This window comes from Opisthorchis viverrini (assembly GCF_000715545.1).
Source record: "Opisthorchis viverrini unplaced genomic scaffold opera_v5_68, whole genome shotgun sequence".
Taxonomy (NCBI): Eukaryota; Metazoa; Platyhelminthes; class Trematoda; order Opisthorchiida; family Opisthorchiidae; genus Opisthorchis; species Opisthorchis viverrini.
The window spans coordinates 98,504-117,304 of record NW_008751724.1 but is presented as its reverse complement, the minus strand read 5'-3'; the positions used below and the strand labels follow the sequence as shown (position 1 = coordinate 117,304).

Here is an 18,801-nt window from a genome sequence, read left to right as displayed (position 1 = left end):
TAGTCCATCCACCACATTCGATGAGATGCATGGTGCCGTCTTCATCGCCAATCTCGTCTGCACCGGGATGTTACCGTACCCGAGGAAGCTGAGATCCTGGTTTGCACATGTCACCAACCAAGAAGGCTATAATCGGTAGTTTCGCATGAAGCGTTCGCGGTTACGAAAATGCATAGCGATGTGTGCTCAAAAAACTGAGCGAAATGCTCGGGCATTGAAGATATGGTAGGCCTATGACATCCCTTCCAGCTGCTGGTTTCATTGAATTCACGCGTGATCAGAAGCGGAGACCGGTGTAATTCAGCTTTTGCAAGACATGAGTATAGCATAGAGGATCGAATCCTGAACATTTCAATGCGTTACTTCACTACCACCAGAACAGTCCTTTAGGGAAAGTACAAATCCATGTGGCGTTGAATAAATTACGTGACTCTAGTCCGTCCGCGACTAATCAAGGGCTTGAAATCTTTCGGCCGGTTCCTGAGAATCATTCCATTGTGTCCCTGATATTGCTGATGCCAGGAAGTTCACATTTCACGAAGAACGGGAAAAAGGCCTAGCGTAGATATCACAGGTTCTTACAATGCCCGACCCAAGAAGTTCGATCTTCTGATTCAGGCTATGCAAGTGCACTGGATTTCGGCAATAATGAGCAGCAGTTATTCGGCCTACCTCCCGAATGAACGCCAGTTCCCAAGTCCAAGGTAGGCCAAATCGGTTCCCGAAAGTTAGCAAGTCCGAGTCAATTGTGGATGCTGCTGGACTTCAGACATATTGCTCTCCGGATACACAACAGGCTGTCTCACTGTACTCGAAAGGATACTGAATGTTTACGCCGCCGTGTTCATATAGTGGATGACGAGTTAACAGACTTGAAATGCAGTTTGCCGGTCCAAGAGCAGATCGACTCGAATGGATTTCGGTGCTATCACACGCTTACAATGGATAGGCCCCCGCAAAGAATGCTCCCGAAAATAACCAAAAAACTTCGGACAGAGAAACCACTGGGACTTAAAAACGCTGGTTGGACGAGGATACGGAAGTGCTGGAAGTTTATTTCAATGAGCGACAGCAGCTTAACTCCTGAAGACGCACGAGATATCCAGTAGTATCTAACAATTCACCGCGAAGATAGTCGGCCACAGTACAGAAAATGGAACCTCATCCACCTCCACACGTCTAACCTAGGAGTAGCATGTATCGCAAACTGACCGTGTCAGTCACTAAGTTAAGATCAAGCTGGACAAACTCGATCACGAGGTATAATCGGCAGGTGATCAGAACGGACTGAAGCGCTCGATCGTTCCGAACAGGAAAACGAGTGAAACAATAACATTATATTCACAGGTACTCCACAAACAGAACGTGGGGCACAAGATACAAGGCGTAAGAATTTCGTTCGCGAACACGTTTGTCGATGAAGCTGATAAGGACATCGGGGGGGAACAAAATGCATCAATGATGACTACTTCCGAAGGGAGTTTCGACCACCCCTAGGATAGGTCACTCTGGATCCACTGGACTGGAAAGAACGACCATTGGATAGACGATTGGGCTTTGCCGGCGGATATTCGCGTGGTCTTGGGAACCGTGAAGCACCTCCTTTCACAAACCGATCATTCATTCGATCACGGGGGTCACCTGGTGAAAAAATTAGTTGTACACGCCCCATGAAGCAAACTAGCTTAGTACACAATGTTAATTTACACTGAATGCACTATGGCAGACAGACGAATAAGGAAAGTTTATGAACGTCCTTGTTTCCGCAAGTGTAGACCTCCTAGACAACTGATTTACAGAAGTAAACAAGTTCAGTAGGGAACCAAACAATGCATTTGCTGACACCAAGAACACTCTTCTGAAACCCATATAAATATCGCTCGTTTATTTTTTCACACACTATGGTACGTGATAGATGGGTGTGCGCGGCCGCCGGGAATCAGCTGGAACGACGAAACAAAGGTTGTAAATGTGAACACCGATACCTGCCACTGGCGTATTCCTTTCACTAACATCAGTGTCGTTCCTTGGTGGCCGAAAAAGTCAACATGTAGTGAATAAGGTTACCACGTCAATTTTCGCACTCGATTCATTTTAGTTTAGGGCCTGGATGAAACGGTAAACGAGCAGAACACGTGCCGACTGATTCAATGCAAATGCCACATGTTGGTCGTATGTATATTCCCAACTGCCACATCAGTAAAAGCATTAGAATTATTCAGTTAATCTTCATAGATGCCAGAAACAACTGAACAGAGCACAGAAAAATGGTGCATGATAATCAACGGTCAGGCGCGGGTTTGCTCCAAGGCGGAATTTCTTCCCAAAAACATATCCCCTCAGGAAATCCTCCTTTTTTCATCCTGCACCAACATTGCCAGCGTCCCAGAACTTCTATCTTCATGCACTGATCATAAGAGGTTTTGGAGCCACATTACCCAGTAATTTTTGGACGCTCTCTGGAAACTGGGTTGATGGATTGGTTTTTTAAAGCATCCGAAAGTGATACCAACACTCGTACATTCAGCAAATTTACGGATTAAATCGCAACTCCGAGCGAATAGCTTTCGTATGACAAAAACTCGCGTAATGCTCCTGCAGCTCACGTCTGAGTTCGCGGTTGGGGTTCAGATTCCGTTGTAAAGCATCCATGGAAACTGTCAGAGTTCTGCGGTTCTTCAGCGCTGTACACGCACCTGATAAAATAAAATTGACACAGTCATGTGACAAAAATATGGTTCCAGCCATTCCCAAACCATCACACCGCAGTGTCGAGGCGAATTACAGCAGCAGTGAGAAACCGCGAACACATCTTGCCATAACAAACGCCACGGCAAAGCCGAACAGAATATTCTTATCAGCGATTGAATCTGAACAGCCCATCTCAGTAGTACAGACTGTTTCTAGTGCCAATCTACCAAAATCCTGTTCCAAAATTCCAAAACACTTCTCCGACTGAAAGAATTCATACGGTCACTACAAACTCTTCGTTTTCAGTGTGAGCATTAGATCTCTATCATCCCTCCTTCACTTCTTCCGAACTGAGTCCGCTATAACGGTCTTCCAACTGAAAAAAAGCCTCACATAATCCAAAGGATGCATACAGTCCAACGTTGAGGTTGAATCTCATGTGCGTCGGTGGTGAATATTCCGAGCTCTTTTATCCGGTAACCCTTCAGTACACCTGAAGCAGGCCTTTGATCCGTACTGCTACGTCCTCTACGCTGAAATCCGTCCTCTGGACTGTCAATATTTTGTCCGTTTGACTATCAACTGCAACCTTTATGAACATCCATGTAAAACGGTCAGGAACACGTGCATCTCGTAGTTTCTACCTGAACACAGTGAGCAGAAATACCCGGCCAAAAGTGCACCCACGCCACCGCTTGCTTGTGTGACGGCCTTGTCACCGTTATCGCTACCAGCAGTCGCATGTACTCAGACCACTGTTCGCCTTTGATGCAGCGTCCCTTGAATGCCTGGTAGCAGTGTGTAAAACTTCGTACACTGTTCGTGTGATTACTCTTGCCAGAGATTTTTTCGTGTATGAAAACGAAGCAAGCTCTATTCAAAATCAGTTCAAACATTTTGCAACAAACCCACTTCAACTGGTAACAAGTCGTCAATGCGCATCCGCTCAACAAGTTATTGCAGCGGTTCAACGCTGTCCAAATCAAGGGATTTTTACTATGAATATTGCAATGGAAGTCCAGGCCTGGGGATCAATTGGGTCTTTCCTATTTCATAGGTTGGTTGCACTGGAGACCCACTTCATTGACCCTTCGCCAACTTGTTTCGATGGCAACTTTTCTCCACTGCACTTTTCTTCAACCCTAAGAAAACTATCGTTGATTCGGCTGATCTATTGCTGAGTGACACCGAACGTGACTATTGGATCGACGGAGCCAAATTTGCTGGTACGATACATTGATTAGCTGCACCAAAAATATTGTTTATTGTAGCTGCGCAGAAATTGAGCCAATGTTGTAGTTGGTCTGTTCGCTGAGCTGGGCATTGTGATTGCCAGCATTTCCTCACCAAGCAAAGTTACAAGTGCTGTTATGGAACGGGGTGGAATATGGAAGCGCAACAGTGATTGTGCATTTCATTATTAAACATGGTCTTCAATAAGGATCCGGTGTGAAATTAGAGGTCATCGTGTGCTTGTGCCTCGTTTTCTTCTCTTATGCTGTCCCAATGCCCTTTGCAAATCCGGTGGTAAATCTAGTTACACACACTTCTCCAATGAAGCAATTTTAGTCGTTGATGCAGTGTTTCTACAGTACTGTAGAAAACCTTGTGGTTCTCAGTAAGAACAAGGTCAAGCAGCTCAGGGCCGGAACTATTGAAGTGGCCCGCTGGCAGAGCGCGGTTCTTTCCAAGTTCGGAGTTCGAACCGGGACTTGAAGAGCACGGCTCGCAACAACGCCTTGTCCATCTGTTTCAGTCATTTTGAATTAGTTACCGTAACTTACCGACGACACCAGTGGCGATAAATCCTAATGGTACGTAAACCTGCTACTTCGCACCGGGTCAGTAAGCATACATTAGTGATTCACGTGACAACCATTTTGCCAACACACTGATGTACGGTGATCCCGAGTGGGAATAGGCTTGCATCGAGGCCAGAGGCATGACTGACTTTGAACTCAAAGCAATCTTCCAAATCAATCTCGTCACTGTCGGTCAGAAGTCCTGAAGAATAAATTTGATGAGCTTACACGTACTTTCATCATGTAATTCACCGCCGCGAGTTATTAATCAGTCTCACGACTATTAGCTCGACGCATGTTCACATACTTATCAGTCGTATTTGTTTGCCTCATCAGCTATTTTACTGTCCCCCGCAAACCAGTTCCGACAATGCAGCCTTGTTTCCGGGCGATCGGTTCGGTACGACAGTCGGTAGTTGATACAGAACTACAAAAACGGGCAGGCGCAGCTAGTTATCTAAATCAAGATGCGACGGCACATGAGAGCGTGGCTCTTTCTGTTAAATATTTCCGTCAAGATTTGCAACCGTGGAAAAAAGCTGGCACTGCGAAGTAGGGCTGTCATCCGCCACTGAACCTCATCCGAAATTTCGTCCACGCTCCTTTGGAAGCTACTGATTTGACGATTCAGTGAGACGCCCAATCTGGATATAAGCTGGCAAAATTGAAAAGCGGGGCTGTTTCGCTACTCAGTATATCGGCGATGCGCATCTCAGCGGACATGTATACAAATCCAAGTTAACTGCTTCTTACGAAGGCATCAGTAAACTCAAGCAATGTAATGGATAGTGCCATGAGAAGTGAGCATAATGCAAAAGGGAATTAGCAACTCACTACTACGCCCTCCAGGAACACGACTGGATCTGAAGCTATCTTGATCACCAAAGTTCCTGTCATCCCGCCGAATTTGTCGACGATCATAGGGGCTACGCTCCCTTTTACGTCTGGAAATAGTGGTCAGTACAATATAGGGAACTCACTGGGTGGGGTAAACCGGGTACGTCCGCTCAGAAGCCGGCCGATAAGGTTGCCAATCCGTGTTCGGTCGCGAACCTGGACGTCCCCGGTCCCTATGCTCCGCAACCCGAGGGCGTCGGGTCGAGTCTGGGAAACGCTGAGCGCTATCGCGACGAGGGGTTTCCCGAGAATAATTGGAAAACTGCGAGGGACGTCTGACTGGGTGTTCCGCCCGACGATGGATAGGTGAACGCGAGCGGGGCTGCGGACGCCTACCGCTGATCTCAGACTTCCCAGCAGGCCAACGCGGATTATTCTGTCCAGTGCGACGCAACATGTCGGAAACCTACAAGCGTAAACAAAAACGTTTTCATACCACCAATTATTGAAAACTAATAGCAGGAAAACCTAGTGAACAAAGGGCCGCTGACCATTTTACATACCACGATAGCCCCTACGCCACTCACAAATACGTCGGCCTAACAATGTGCGGAAAAAATACCACCAAAACCACACATTCAAATCTAATTTTGACGCCCTAAGCAGGCCTTAATTTCCATGGTAGTATGCGGTACACATCACAGCCCATAGTTGCCATGTGGACTACGGCAGAGAAGCACCGGCGTTAGACACCGGTGTCATGCTAACCCCACATGACCAATAAATCACTGACATGTTTTATGGACGGGCCTATTTAGCAAACTGGACATTGGCAGTTCACAGACCAGTCATTCGTTGGTATCTAAACAATATTCATTTTCCCACACGCCATAAGCGTCCTAACTGAATTCACTGGCTTTATGTACAGAATGGAGGGTTCGATAACAAAATGCGTCTGAAAATGCCACAGGGTACCGTAAGGTGATTCGAGATTCAACAGCTAATAAGCATAAACATTTTGACCGAACCCTTGCGGTTTGCTCAACACCGCCACCTAGAGAATATGCACTGTGCGACCTCCGCCATGTTAGTTTTTGGTCTTTCACCATAAGATGAACCTTGATTATACATGCCACTGAACTCAGAAACCGTTCACTGGGTTTTAGGAGCAAACTTCCTAGTTAACAGAATCATCTGAAGATCATGGATAGAAAAAGAAACGAACCTCACGAACACTAATTGCAACGTTGCAACGAAAAACGGATGTGGCGATCTCTAATAAGGTTTTAATAGTACACAAATGAGCTCTGTAGTGGCCATTCAGCCCACGAGACAGTTTGGAAGACTTGTTTACGAAACTAGTTCACTCGACTATCAATATTCCTCATATGGGTAAACTATTAGCAGTTGATTTTCCCTTCTCGACACTGCCGTAGGTCATATCGCGCACTGCGAAAAAATAGCTACCTCATGTAGCTGCGAGTGGCTCTCGACGCTAACCACCGGCGCCCAACCGGACTACTTGACACTGTTCCTTGTACTGCTTATCTGCATAGTGCCTTTAGATGCGACTTATCCCCGCGAGGTAATAACCAACACCGTCGAGACTGCAGCACTAGTGCACCTTTCAACCAAGCAAACGTAAAAACGAGACTAATTGTGCCGAGGAGCTCACAGTGCCCCCTCTTCAGTTCCTCAAAAAAACGACCGTCAACGGACGGATAAAAGGGATGACAAGCAAGCAGAGCGAAACTACGCAAGCTATCCCAGGTTGCACTTGGAATGTGTAGCTATCAGCTCCAATCAAGGGCTTTGACCTGTTTACGCACGTTCATACCTAAGGCGGTGACCGCGTTTTTATTCGCGGTGAAACCAATCGTAAGTCAATGCAAAGATTCCCTGTACGCTCTCTTCGATAACAAAGTCTGCTGATGCGTTGTCACACAAAACGGACTAAGCAAAAGGTAGCTTAAACTCACAAGGTAACGACTCACACTACCGCAGAGACGAGACCGAAACAGAAATTGGAGCACCGATTAAAACAAACAGGCGTAGAATCGCCTGGATGTCACTACTTCCAAAATCGTTTCAGTAAAGAGTGAATCATAATTGAATTAGACGCAGAAGTCGCAGACTTCCATGTTGTGTACAAACACGTGTTGCAATCTCGACGCTGGGTTTCGAGCGCGCGATAAGAATCTTAGCGTTTCACCGACTCATTTGTTGATACACGGGATCGAGGCTTTTGCCCAGGTTTCCTGGGTCCCTTCTGTTCTTGTCGTTTAGTTGCTGTGGTTCACGTGAAAGGAACAAGTGAAAAAAGGGTGTTTTACCGCTCTTTATTATCTCAGCGCGGGGCAGCACGCTTGCCAGCGAGGTGACTCGCATAAATAACTGTCTAATGGTGCTTTGACCTGGGTTCTAGAAGGAGCGTAGACAACTGTCGGAGGAAGGTCATTCCACGTAGCTACTACCTGAAATGAGAAAAATTTTGCCTGATGAATGTGTGCGCTCTGTGCTTCAAGATATTCTTGCCATGTTTGCTGGGTCAACGGTTGAAAATCTGTTGGCGAAGCCTCTTTCAAACGGGGCATGGGTAAGAAGTAAGTCATCTCAGAGGCGACGACACTTCAGGGGAAAGAGGACAAGCACCGGAAGATACACGGATTAAGTCCGGTAACCACTGTCGTAGCGGCTCGCTGGACAGGCTCAATGGGGGTGACGTCTTTCGTGCGTAATGAGTAGACAACTTGGCTGGCGTATTCGCGGAGCAGTCTGACGTAGGTCCCATAGAGCATTTGGAAGTCCATGCGAGTGATACGGGAGAGGGCGCGCCGAATCATCCGCAAAATGGTGAACGCCTTTTGGTCCCAATCCTCGTGGTGGTGTGAGAAGGGGGAGTTTGAGGAGAACCAGATACGCAAATCCTTTTCGGCCAGTCCAACGACCACTGTTTTGAGTGTCTAAATCCACTTATAGTGCACTAGCACTGGAATTCCATGATCACCACTCGTCCATAGAAAGTAGACATGGACTTTCAAGGACATCTGGAAAGTCTTTGATGTAGATCAGAAAGGGAAGTGGTCTCAAAACTAAGCCTTGGGGAACTTCAACGGAGACCGGCACTGAAGAAGACTAGGTCGAGCCTATTCTCACTCTGAATGGTCTGTCTTGCATGGACGCCTTGATCCAGTGTAGGATATTTCCTTGAATCCCGTAAGACTCGAGTTTGTGGAGCAGCAGTTCGTGTGGGACCCTACCAAATGCTTTGACATGCCGAAAAATAGGCATCCGATGTGAGTCCATCTGTTTGCCTTTGGCTAAGCTGCTCATAAACACGAGCACGGTTGCCATGCAAGGACGGTCTGGGAGAAATCCGTTTTGAGCTGGAGACATTAATGTGTTGGAAGTAAGTTGGTCTAGGATAGCTGAATTCATAATTCGTCCCATCGCCCTGCACCCACGCTGTCCAGACTTACAGGACTGTAGCAGCCAGGCGACACTCGTTCACCAGTTTTGTAGATTGGCGTGACAATCGCTTCCTTCCCAGCAGAGGGAAGGTGGCCCTCGTCAAACGGCTGACGAAACACTAGGCGTAGATTAGTTGCCAGTGTAGACGACGTTTCCTTCATGATATTTGGATGGACCTCGTCCGGCCCCGAAGCGCAGAATGGGTTGATCTCGTGAAAGAGTTGACAAATGTCCCCCACTATGAAGACTAAATCGGTTAGAGGCTGTCCGTAGTTATGCCTTGGCAAGACTGAACGTGACAGGAACGCTAGAGCTGAATAAAGACTTGCATATGGTTCTCCGCAAACCTCAGGTACCACTGTTTGGTCACTCGTGGATTCTCCGTTTCTTTCTCTCAAGGAGAATGCGGATGGCTTGTTTATGCGGCGAGGTCTCATGTATTTGAACAGTACATTTATGCTTTTCACGGCGAGGTTAAGAATTGTGAATTGCTTTCTTATGTCCCACTGGCGGATTTCCGCTTTACAGTGGTTCCGCATTTCACGAAATGGCAGCCCGTTTTCTGTGTCTCCTGTAGCCAACATTTTGGAAAAAGTTGAGACCTCCTTCGATAAGACGCCAAATACTTTTAGGTAGCTTGTGGCCAATCTGACCACGTGCTGGTTTTTTGAGACGAACCCCGCGATCGCCTCGTGAACTTTCTGGACGGTGGTCCTGTATGAGTCTTCCACTGAGGCTGGTCCCAGTTTCACTTGTTCAAGAAAAAATGCGCATTCTTAGGAGATCCGCACGGCAAAAGTTTCAAATCCACGTATGAGACTAGGGATTTCTGGTTAAGTAGCAAATGAAATCAAAGGTGCAACGACTTGCTGAGTCCAAGCGCTCTGTCGAGTGAATTTTCGTCAGCTATCGTATCGCTATCGAATCATTGGTGTTTACACGGCTGTCTCATTATTGTCAATGGGACTACTACTGAGTTAAGTTTATGCCAGTTGGGTCTCGGCTCCGGCGGTGTGAACAACGCAATTTATTAAGTATTTGGTAAGTAACCTACGGTAATCCCGGTTAATTATACGTTTTCCATGATATTACGGGAGATGTGCTTGAATTGTAATTGATTATACATTATTTCCTGGAGAAACGCTGATGATTGAAATCGGCCTCCTGAAAGCGAGAACTGGGTTGACTACACAGTACATTTGTACCGACGCACCCAACGAATGGACACATAATTCGCAAGCGTGGTTGTGCATGCTTCAGTCATAAGCCTGGCAAGCAAAGACACATATGGATGTGGAGGACTGTAGTTGGTCGTTGGATTAGGCCATTATATAAAGTTTCGTGCATAGATATGGGCCTGGCAGCAAATATAACTAGTCAGGGTGGGCAACAGCGAAAGCACTTATGAGTATGGCGGGGTGTCGTTGGCTATCATATTAGGTTACCGCGAAAAGCTAAGACATCATAATTGGCGTTGCACATAGACCTAGGCCTAGCAGTTACGACAAGTAGCCAAGGTAGCCAATATAGAGTACAGTTGTTTGTATGACAGACCGCATTTGGCCGGCAGATAAAGCTATCACGCGTAGACTGACCACGTGTTTTTCGGTCTGCAAAGATAGTGGCCTGGTGTTTGCCATATGAAGAAGATATAAGCGGTAACGCATACAACTATGAAAATGATTTGACATCGTTGGTCAGTTGATTAGGTTACCGTGCATAACTGATGCCTGCTAACCAACGTCGCCCGTAGTCACAAGTCTAGCATTTATGATATCCAAGGCAAGCGACAGCGCATGCAGTCATCGTCATGGCCAGCAACGGTTGACCCATTTTCTGATAATGCATTTGGATTTGAGAACGTATTCTATCTAAGGATCATGATTATCTGCAACGGAAAGTACTTTTGTGTTGTTGATTATCAAGCAGTTACTGCGTACCGTTTATCAGAGAGTGGGGATCATCCACAGAGTTACTTACTATGATCAGTGTCGCACAGTCTAGCCAATGCTCTTGCGTTTATATATTAGGAGGGAGGCAAGCTTCTCAAGAAAGTATGTACCGTCAAAGCTTGCTGAACGAATTCATCTAATTTGTCATGGTTATGAGTTTTACGCATGCAAAAATTATTCCATTATTTTTCTGGGTGGAATTTGCCATGGATATACTGTGGGTGCTACCTCACTTGCAAAGAACACCGTGGAATGTTACAATGTGCCTAAGTTTATTTTGTGCTTACCGCGTTAACCAGTGATTAAATGTGAATCAGTCATGGTCGATGACCTTAAAGTTTTGCTCACCTAAACAAAATGCTACGAAACACTCATGACCATAGCGCGCGAACGTATTGAACCAGTTCTTGTGAATGTCGCAGCTTTAAAAGCACCATTATTTCTACTAAAATTATCTAAGTTTACAAATTTAGGACATCATCCTCAGAGCAGAATCTTATATACACCCAAAAGGTCAATGGAAAACACAGTTTGAACGGCATAATATTTGTAGGAAGCTTAAGCGTTCGACGATATTCATTCAAATCCTTTAAAACTGTTCAAACATTCACAGTATTGCATAGGTTTACCTTAGCGTACTCAAGGTCAAATTGAATCGCGGAATTCATATTTTTTGTCGGCTATCATGGCTCAACATGATATTACATTCGCATTTTCTCAGTATTCGGTTCCTCACGCGTTTTCTCCCGCAGTAGATTTGAAATTATTTTGAAAGCATACATGAACAATAATTATCCCATGCTCGCGCAACTTCAAAATGGAGCATCCATTATTGACTTATATAAAAAGGTCTCCTATTTTCGCTAGACAATGCCAAAATATTTGTTGTAAATAGCGAATTTGGTTTAGTTTCTATGACAATCAGCACACGTTGCAATTGGTACCCGGTGAGGTCCTATCTCAGCCGACATAATGGCCGCTTGTTTGTCCTTCGGGAAGAACTGGTTTTTGGACGGAATAAGCGGCTGGTATAATGGATTGGCCAGTACCCCCTGTATCTGGGTCGACTTCCACTGACTGAAACACTTTTGTGGCACTAAAATGCCTGGAAATGATAATCTCAAGGTCAAGTGTCATAAAGAGCTTTTTGGGACCCTATCCCGACCGTGGCGTTCTGCGCAATCTAGTATAGTATCTAGCTACCCATCTCATTTTCAATCGCACCCAACCACCCCTCCAACTCTTTCTAGCTTGATTAGGCCCCACTAAGTATGAGCTTGCTAGCATAATCCCACTGAGGCTTACTATTACCTGATTTGAACCAAACAATGTTACCAGTCCCATCTTCCTTCAAGCGCTTGCTAGACCCTGATTTCCCGTTATCCTTCCCCTCATTATGTCCAAAGAAGCGCCTTGCAGGCAAAAAGGCATAACACTAAACCCCATCATCCTTCAAGGCCGATCGATAGATTGCCCCAGTTGGATTCGACCTGCTCAGTTGTACTAACTGACACTCTCCTTCCTGCTGCACCTGGTAGCTGTTTTCCTTCCTCTTCACCCAAAGAATCTCAGCTCCACACCGACCTGGCAAATTTCAGTGCTCGTGTGCATAAGATAGAGAATGAACCGATATCCTATCGTCAGTCAGTCAGTCAGCTGTAATAACCGCGTACTCGTCGTACAGTGGTTGTAGCTGCCGCAGTTTCGTTCACTGATGGTTTGGGGGGAGGGTGAGGTAGGTGCGCTTTGCAGGCGGAAGCTGGGCTTCAGAACTCAGCAAAAATGGAGGAATCAAAAAAAGCCAGTGAGTTGAGCGCACCTTCCAATGAAAACCAGAACACGAAGCAGTCTGGCTAGTCTGTTATTTATATTTAGACATGGGGACTATCTCTGGGTAACTTCTTGCCATCTTTCTTGGAAGTGTAAGATTAATAAATTTCCATGAGATTTACTGCCTTGAATATGACCACTAACCAACATATTGGCCACATTCATGGCTCTGTTGAGGTGCAGAATTCCGTCTGTTGCAGTGTTTAGCAGGTTGGTTCAACAGTGCACATAATATCCAGACATTCACAACTACTCCCGGGGGTGTTGACCGGCGCCGGTTAGTTGGAGACTGAGAGTTTGGTTTAAGTGGGCTAGGTGACACATCTTCAGCCCTGGCCAGGCTTTGTGGGTCCGGACGGTTCTTTTTTCACATCCGGGAGATAGCACTACAACTATATACGCTTGACCACAGCACTGCAGACTTTGTTTTCCAAATGTCATGACTCTCAATGGAACACTAGCTTCGAACCGATTTTGGTTACAGGTGATTGGTGATGCCAAAATAGGCCGCTTGAACAAATCGTCGACAACAAGAATTTGCAAGAAAACGTAACCTCAAAAGCATACTCTCCCATAGATCATTATTATTCACCAGTTATTCTAAACGTGGATCGGTTAAGTGAATAGAGCTTTCTTGACCAGAAACAAAGCTTTGACCGCCTTAGAACATAGACTAAAGCAACCTCGAATCCAATGAAGCCACGGTCAAGGTCAGATGATCGCACATACCTCCACATATTTGAAAGCTTTTTGTGTCTTCAAGTAGCTAGCGCAGCCGGTGTCGTTTACGTATCCAACGGAACCGTATATGGCAAGCGAGCTTTCGATAGATTTTTTTAAGATTTGTACACTTTCCCCATGTTTGACACGAATGACCAACCCAAATGTGCGGATGAAGTAATCGTTATCTGCTATCCGAATACGCGGTCAGCTTCTCGTCTACGCGGGAAAAAAGTTCATAAACTGCGGGGACTAGACGCAAACAGAAGGTTTTTCACTTCTGGCTGGTCGTAGTTGACGTGCGTGTCCAGGTTTGAGGAAAGTTTCGGGGAAGAACTGATCTTCTGAATGGCTGTGTTCAGTGGGCGTAAAACCCCGACTAGATTCTTCCACTCTACTGAGGTTCCGGAGGACCCGTATCCCCAGTCGTTGCGTTACCAGTATATTTATTTGTGTACACCTTAGATGATCATCAGCAGAGCGAATTCTGCTTCCTCTAGAGCTATTTGGAATGTTGGGAATACACTGACCCGCTGATTCTTCAAATTCTATTGTGAAATTTCTCTGCCCTGGACTGCCATTGAATTCATCCGCGTCAATTGTATACACTCCTACTTGGTGTTCGGTCTTACCACCAATCATACAGCCTCGTTCAACTTAGTACGCCCAATTCTATCTAACGTTTCAGATGGTCGCATTCACAGACTCACGGATTGATATACAGGATCGAAAATTTCGTCTAAGTTTCCCGGTCGGTTTTGTTCTTGACGTCCAGCGGTTGTCGTTCATATGAAAGGCACAAGCAAGAAAAAGGTATAGCACTATTCTATAGGTACCTAGCGTGGGGCAATAGGCTTGCCAGCGCGAGAAATCACAAAAAGTAACCAAAAGTGCATTAAACTGGAGCCTAGATGGGGCGCAGATAACTGTCGGTAAAAGGGTAATTTACGCAGCAACTACTCGAAATGAGAAAATCTTGCCTGACGAAAATTTGCGCTCTGAGCTTGGAAATCATCCTATCATATTTCAGCCGTCTGTTTGCTGGTTCAGCGGTTAACCTGTTAGCCAAACCTGGTTCAAACAAGGAAGTTGGAGGTCAGGCACTGCGAGACGCGTTTCACAGCAGCTCGCCCGTCCTCAGTAGATAACTTGATTGGCATATTCACGAAGCGGTCTGTCGTAGGCCCCATGTGAATAATACGGGAGAAGGTGCGCCGAATCGTCCGTAAATCGGCGAATGCCTCTTGGACCGATTTCCCATGGTGCACTGAGAAGAACATGTTTGAAGAGAGCCAGATACCCAAATCACTTTCGGCACCTATCTTCGTGATGTCTTCTCACCATGACAACATATACGTTATCTGAGTCTTTTCCGAATGACAGGTGAATGCACTTTCCGCCATTCGGAGGAAGTTGCCAGTCCAACGACCACTACTTTACAGCGTCGATATCCATTTGAAGGGTACTGGCCTTGGTAGCCCAGGATTTCAAGTCGTCCGCAGAAAGTAGAATTAGACTTGAAAGAACATACGAGAGGTCGTTGACGTATATCGAAAAATCCCTTCCCAAACGCGGAGTCTTGGGGAACTCCTATGGAGTTCCTACCAACTCATCTTCTTTGTCGCGTGTAATCAACTTCTTGAAAATAGTTGAGACCTTCTTTCCATAAGTCGCCCAATCCTTCTAGGTAGCTTGTGGCCAATCCGACTTCGTGCTGGTTTTTCGAAATAGACATCACGTTAGCCTCGTGAACTTTCTGGACAATGGTCCTGCATAAGTCTTCCACTGAAGCTGGTCCTAGTTCCACTTGTTCAAGGAAGATGCGCATTCCTGGGAGATCTGCACGACAGACGTTTCGAATCCACGCACGAGGCTAGGGATTTCTGGTTTAGTAACAAATGAAATCAAATGTCTATGTCCCGGTAGGGCGTTGACTATCATCTGATCGACGAAATGTTTTCCGTTGGCGATGGCCAAATTGAGGAGGAATGGTAGTTGGCCTGCGCGGTATCTGGTGGGTACAGCGACATACTGAGCCCAAGCGCTCTGTTGAGCGAATTTGTTCAGCGCTGCTTCAAAAAGTCCACTTGATCCGACGCGCATTACCTCCATCCAGGATGCCTTTGGAGATTTGAAGTCACCTATCAGCAGGAGATGAGTAAAGTGGTAGCCGGAGGAGAGTTGCTCAAAGGCTCATATGAGGAGCCGATCATCTATTGGACTCGCGGGGCTACGGTTGACCACAACGAGAAGGAGAGAATCGGACCAACACAGCGGGATCGCATCCACAGTGCATCGCAAAAAGGGGCAGAAGTTCCATCAGGGAGGACAATCAGGATCGGCAGGGCCTCGTGTAAATACAAAACCACCTCACCATTCCTCCCACGCTTTCAGTCAGCTCAAAAATCAGAGCAGCTGCCTACTGAGATCACCGCGTCGGATAAATCTAACGTGAGCCCGGTTGATATGAGTGCGATTATGGACGTTTGTTCAAGGGACGCTGACTGTTTAATATCGCTAAGTTTGTTAAAAAAAGCCGGGGCAGTTTATGGACAAGCATTTCAACGCTGCTGCCTCCGCGAGTGAAGAGCCGAGGGTTGAGTAACCGGGGAGGCTCGACCGCGCCGCTGACTAGAAGCACACCCAAATTATTTTCGCCGAAACTATAGGGTTTTCGAAGTTGTGAATTTAACGTGAAGTTAGTCTAACCCATTTTCACCTGCCGGTGACAGGTTGCTTGTAGCATTTTTAAGTGAGCGAAATTTCAATGTCAAGGACCGCTACTAATTTGCATTTGGTTGCTGGTTTACGCGTGATAGAACACGAAATCGCAGTTTATCATGTTCTGGCGTTCTTTGGTGTTTATTGAGCATTAAAATCATGTGAAGAATATCTAATGCCAGTAGATTCCGGAAGATTGGCCACTGACGTTCGTTTGCTTCACATCCCTCAGATTTAACAGATGAGATGATTTAGTTCGGCGAATCTGGCCACGACACATTTTCCCATTGAGCCAAAATTCCATCAGGGACAACGCTGTTAGGCAACTGCATGAACTGTGCAGCGACGATGAGAAGATCATCCCTTTGGTTGAGCCCTTTTCCCAGAAATGCGTAACTAGCCACAGATAGTATAGCGTCACAAGTTAGCGGCAGGTATAATTCCTATTATGAATATGACGCTCTATAGGTAGTGACCGCCGTAAATCTGTCGCCATGATTATGACAGTCGTTGTTACTCACCTCGACCAATTATTGCAGCTTGGGTCCGTGTCTATGTGCGACGCGGATTATAGGGCCTCACCTATGCACGGCAGCCTAATCCAATGATTAACGACGGCGCCTTATACTCGCAACCCTATGAGTTGTCAGGTATCTCGGATACTTGTTGTAACTGCTAGGCCCGCATCTATGTACGACGCTGACTATGAGACCTCACCTATGAACAGTAACATAATTCAGTGGCCAAAGACGGCCTTTCGTACCTATAACCATACGCAATACCGCTTATCTTTGCTACCTGTAATAAAAACCAGTCCAGTATCCATGCGGATCAGCGAAAATGAGACCTCAACTATACGCGACAGCCTAATCTGACGGCCTGTCATACTCATTGCTGTACTCGATGTCGCCTTGCTTGGCCACTAATTGTACCCACAAGGTCCGTGCCCATGCGCGGCGTAACCGGTAGCCTAAACCCAAACTAGTCTGTCGTACTCATAACCGCACGCGGCGTCGCTTATCTTTTCCACTTATGATGAACACCGGGCCAGCATTGATGCGAACCTATGAATACGAGGCCTTATCTATGTACACATACGTCATCCAATGGCGAACGACGGACCTCTTACTCATAACTGTACGCGATACCGCCTACCTCGGTTACTTTTTTAACTGATAGGCCACTACTTGTATGCGACGCTGATTATTGGGCCTCAACTATGGACAGTGTCCCAGTCTAACTGTAAACGGTGACCCGTCATACCCATAACTGTGCAGGCCCTCGCTTATATCTGCTGCCTATAGTAAACACAAGGTCAGTATCTGTGCGGACCGATGAAAATGAGGCCCCAACTACGCGTTACGTTCTAACATAACGGCCAACGACGGCCCGTCATGCTCGTAACTGCAGTCAATATCGCCTACCTTGACTACTCATCGTAATTGCTGGGCCTATGTGTATGTGCAGCTCTGAGTGTGAGGCCTTAACTATGCCCAGTTCAATGGCCAACGACGGTCCGTCATACTTATAACTTTACTCGATGTGGTTTCTGAAAAAATGTGTAATCAGTTACGACTCGTACAGACTTTTCGCGATAGCATTGAAAACACAATTAAACAAAGTTGTAGTGGTTAGCTTTCCAAGAGCTTAACAAATCCCTTGATGCACAATTACTGGTCGGTGTCCGCGCTGAACCTGGAGACTCTCTGTTATAAGAATAAACTCATCAACTAATCAATTTGGTTCAGTTATCGATAACGAGGGAGCCGTGTGTACATTGATGGTCCGATAGCGCGATTCGACAACCATATGCATTATTGGGCGCAGTGAGATTAAACCTGAAGAGGGGTGTATACCTGTCAATCGTGAGACCAATTAGCATAGACTTGAGCCCTGGGGTCCCAGAGCCACATGCATTCTCAAACGTCTACCAATGGATGCTGTGGTGAGTGGGCGGGTGCTTGATCTCAAATTTGCTGGTTTAGAGCAATAAATGTCAGCTTCACTCGATTTCCGCTGTCTGATAGCGCTACAATGTAGCTTAATAAAGCCGACAGCTCGGTCTTCCTCATCGGAACCGCCACATACTCAACCACAGTAGCAATCTAAACAACAAGGAGCACCCTTCTGTGTCTCATCTAACTCATCTTCCATGTCGAAGTATTTCAACCCATCTTCACTTCCAAAATCATGCCGATTATATTCGAATAGATGTGCCACACAGTCATACAACGAAACAGCCCGTACTGCAGCCTGATTGATACGTTACATGATGTTCACGGATATGCCGCCTTGACGCCATAGATATTTCAAATTAGCGAACACGATATGAGCATTGCAGGCTCGTGCATTAACCTCAATTGCCACACTACAATCAAAACTAATACAGCTCCGAGCGTACATGAAACGCCGCACCACATTATCTCTCCAACTGGATCGGAAAACTGCCTTCGAAGTTATATAAGGTTTGTTCTACCTCTGAGGATTTCACCGGCCGATCAAATATATTACCCTCTCCATAAAAATGTACATCCCAGCCCAATCACTTCAAAAATGGCGTCCGTTACGGGGCTGTCCAGAAACCGAAGTATTTCAGTGCAATGATGGCATAGCACTGTTATACCCATTTTGATACTACACTCGCAACTATGCCTTCCTTCTCCTCACTGTACCCTATCGCCCACTTATTCCATTACATTCAACTACAAACAAACAGACGCTTTATTGTAACTGTAATCTTATGATCATGCCTGACGGTATGCCACCTACATGATAAC

General features: G+C 46.1%; 1 protein-coding gene across 1 annotated transcript; it reads left to right on the top strand.

Annotated features, from left to right (window-relative positions):
- Positions 1-2,650: 2,650 nt before the first annotated feature.
- Positions 2,651-2,959, top strand: T265_04216 (hypothetical protein; the record flags this gene model as incomplete). The annotated part of the gene is made up of 1 exon (XM_009168909.1): positions 2,651-2,959. One exon carries the CDS (start codon positions 2,651-2,653, stop codon positions 2,957-2,959), a length of 309 nt encoding a protein of 102 aa, XP_009167173.1.
- Positions 2,960-18,801: the final 15,842 nt, after the last annotated feature.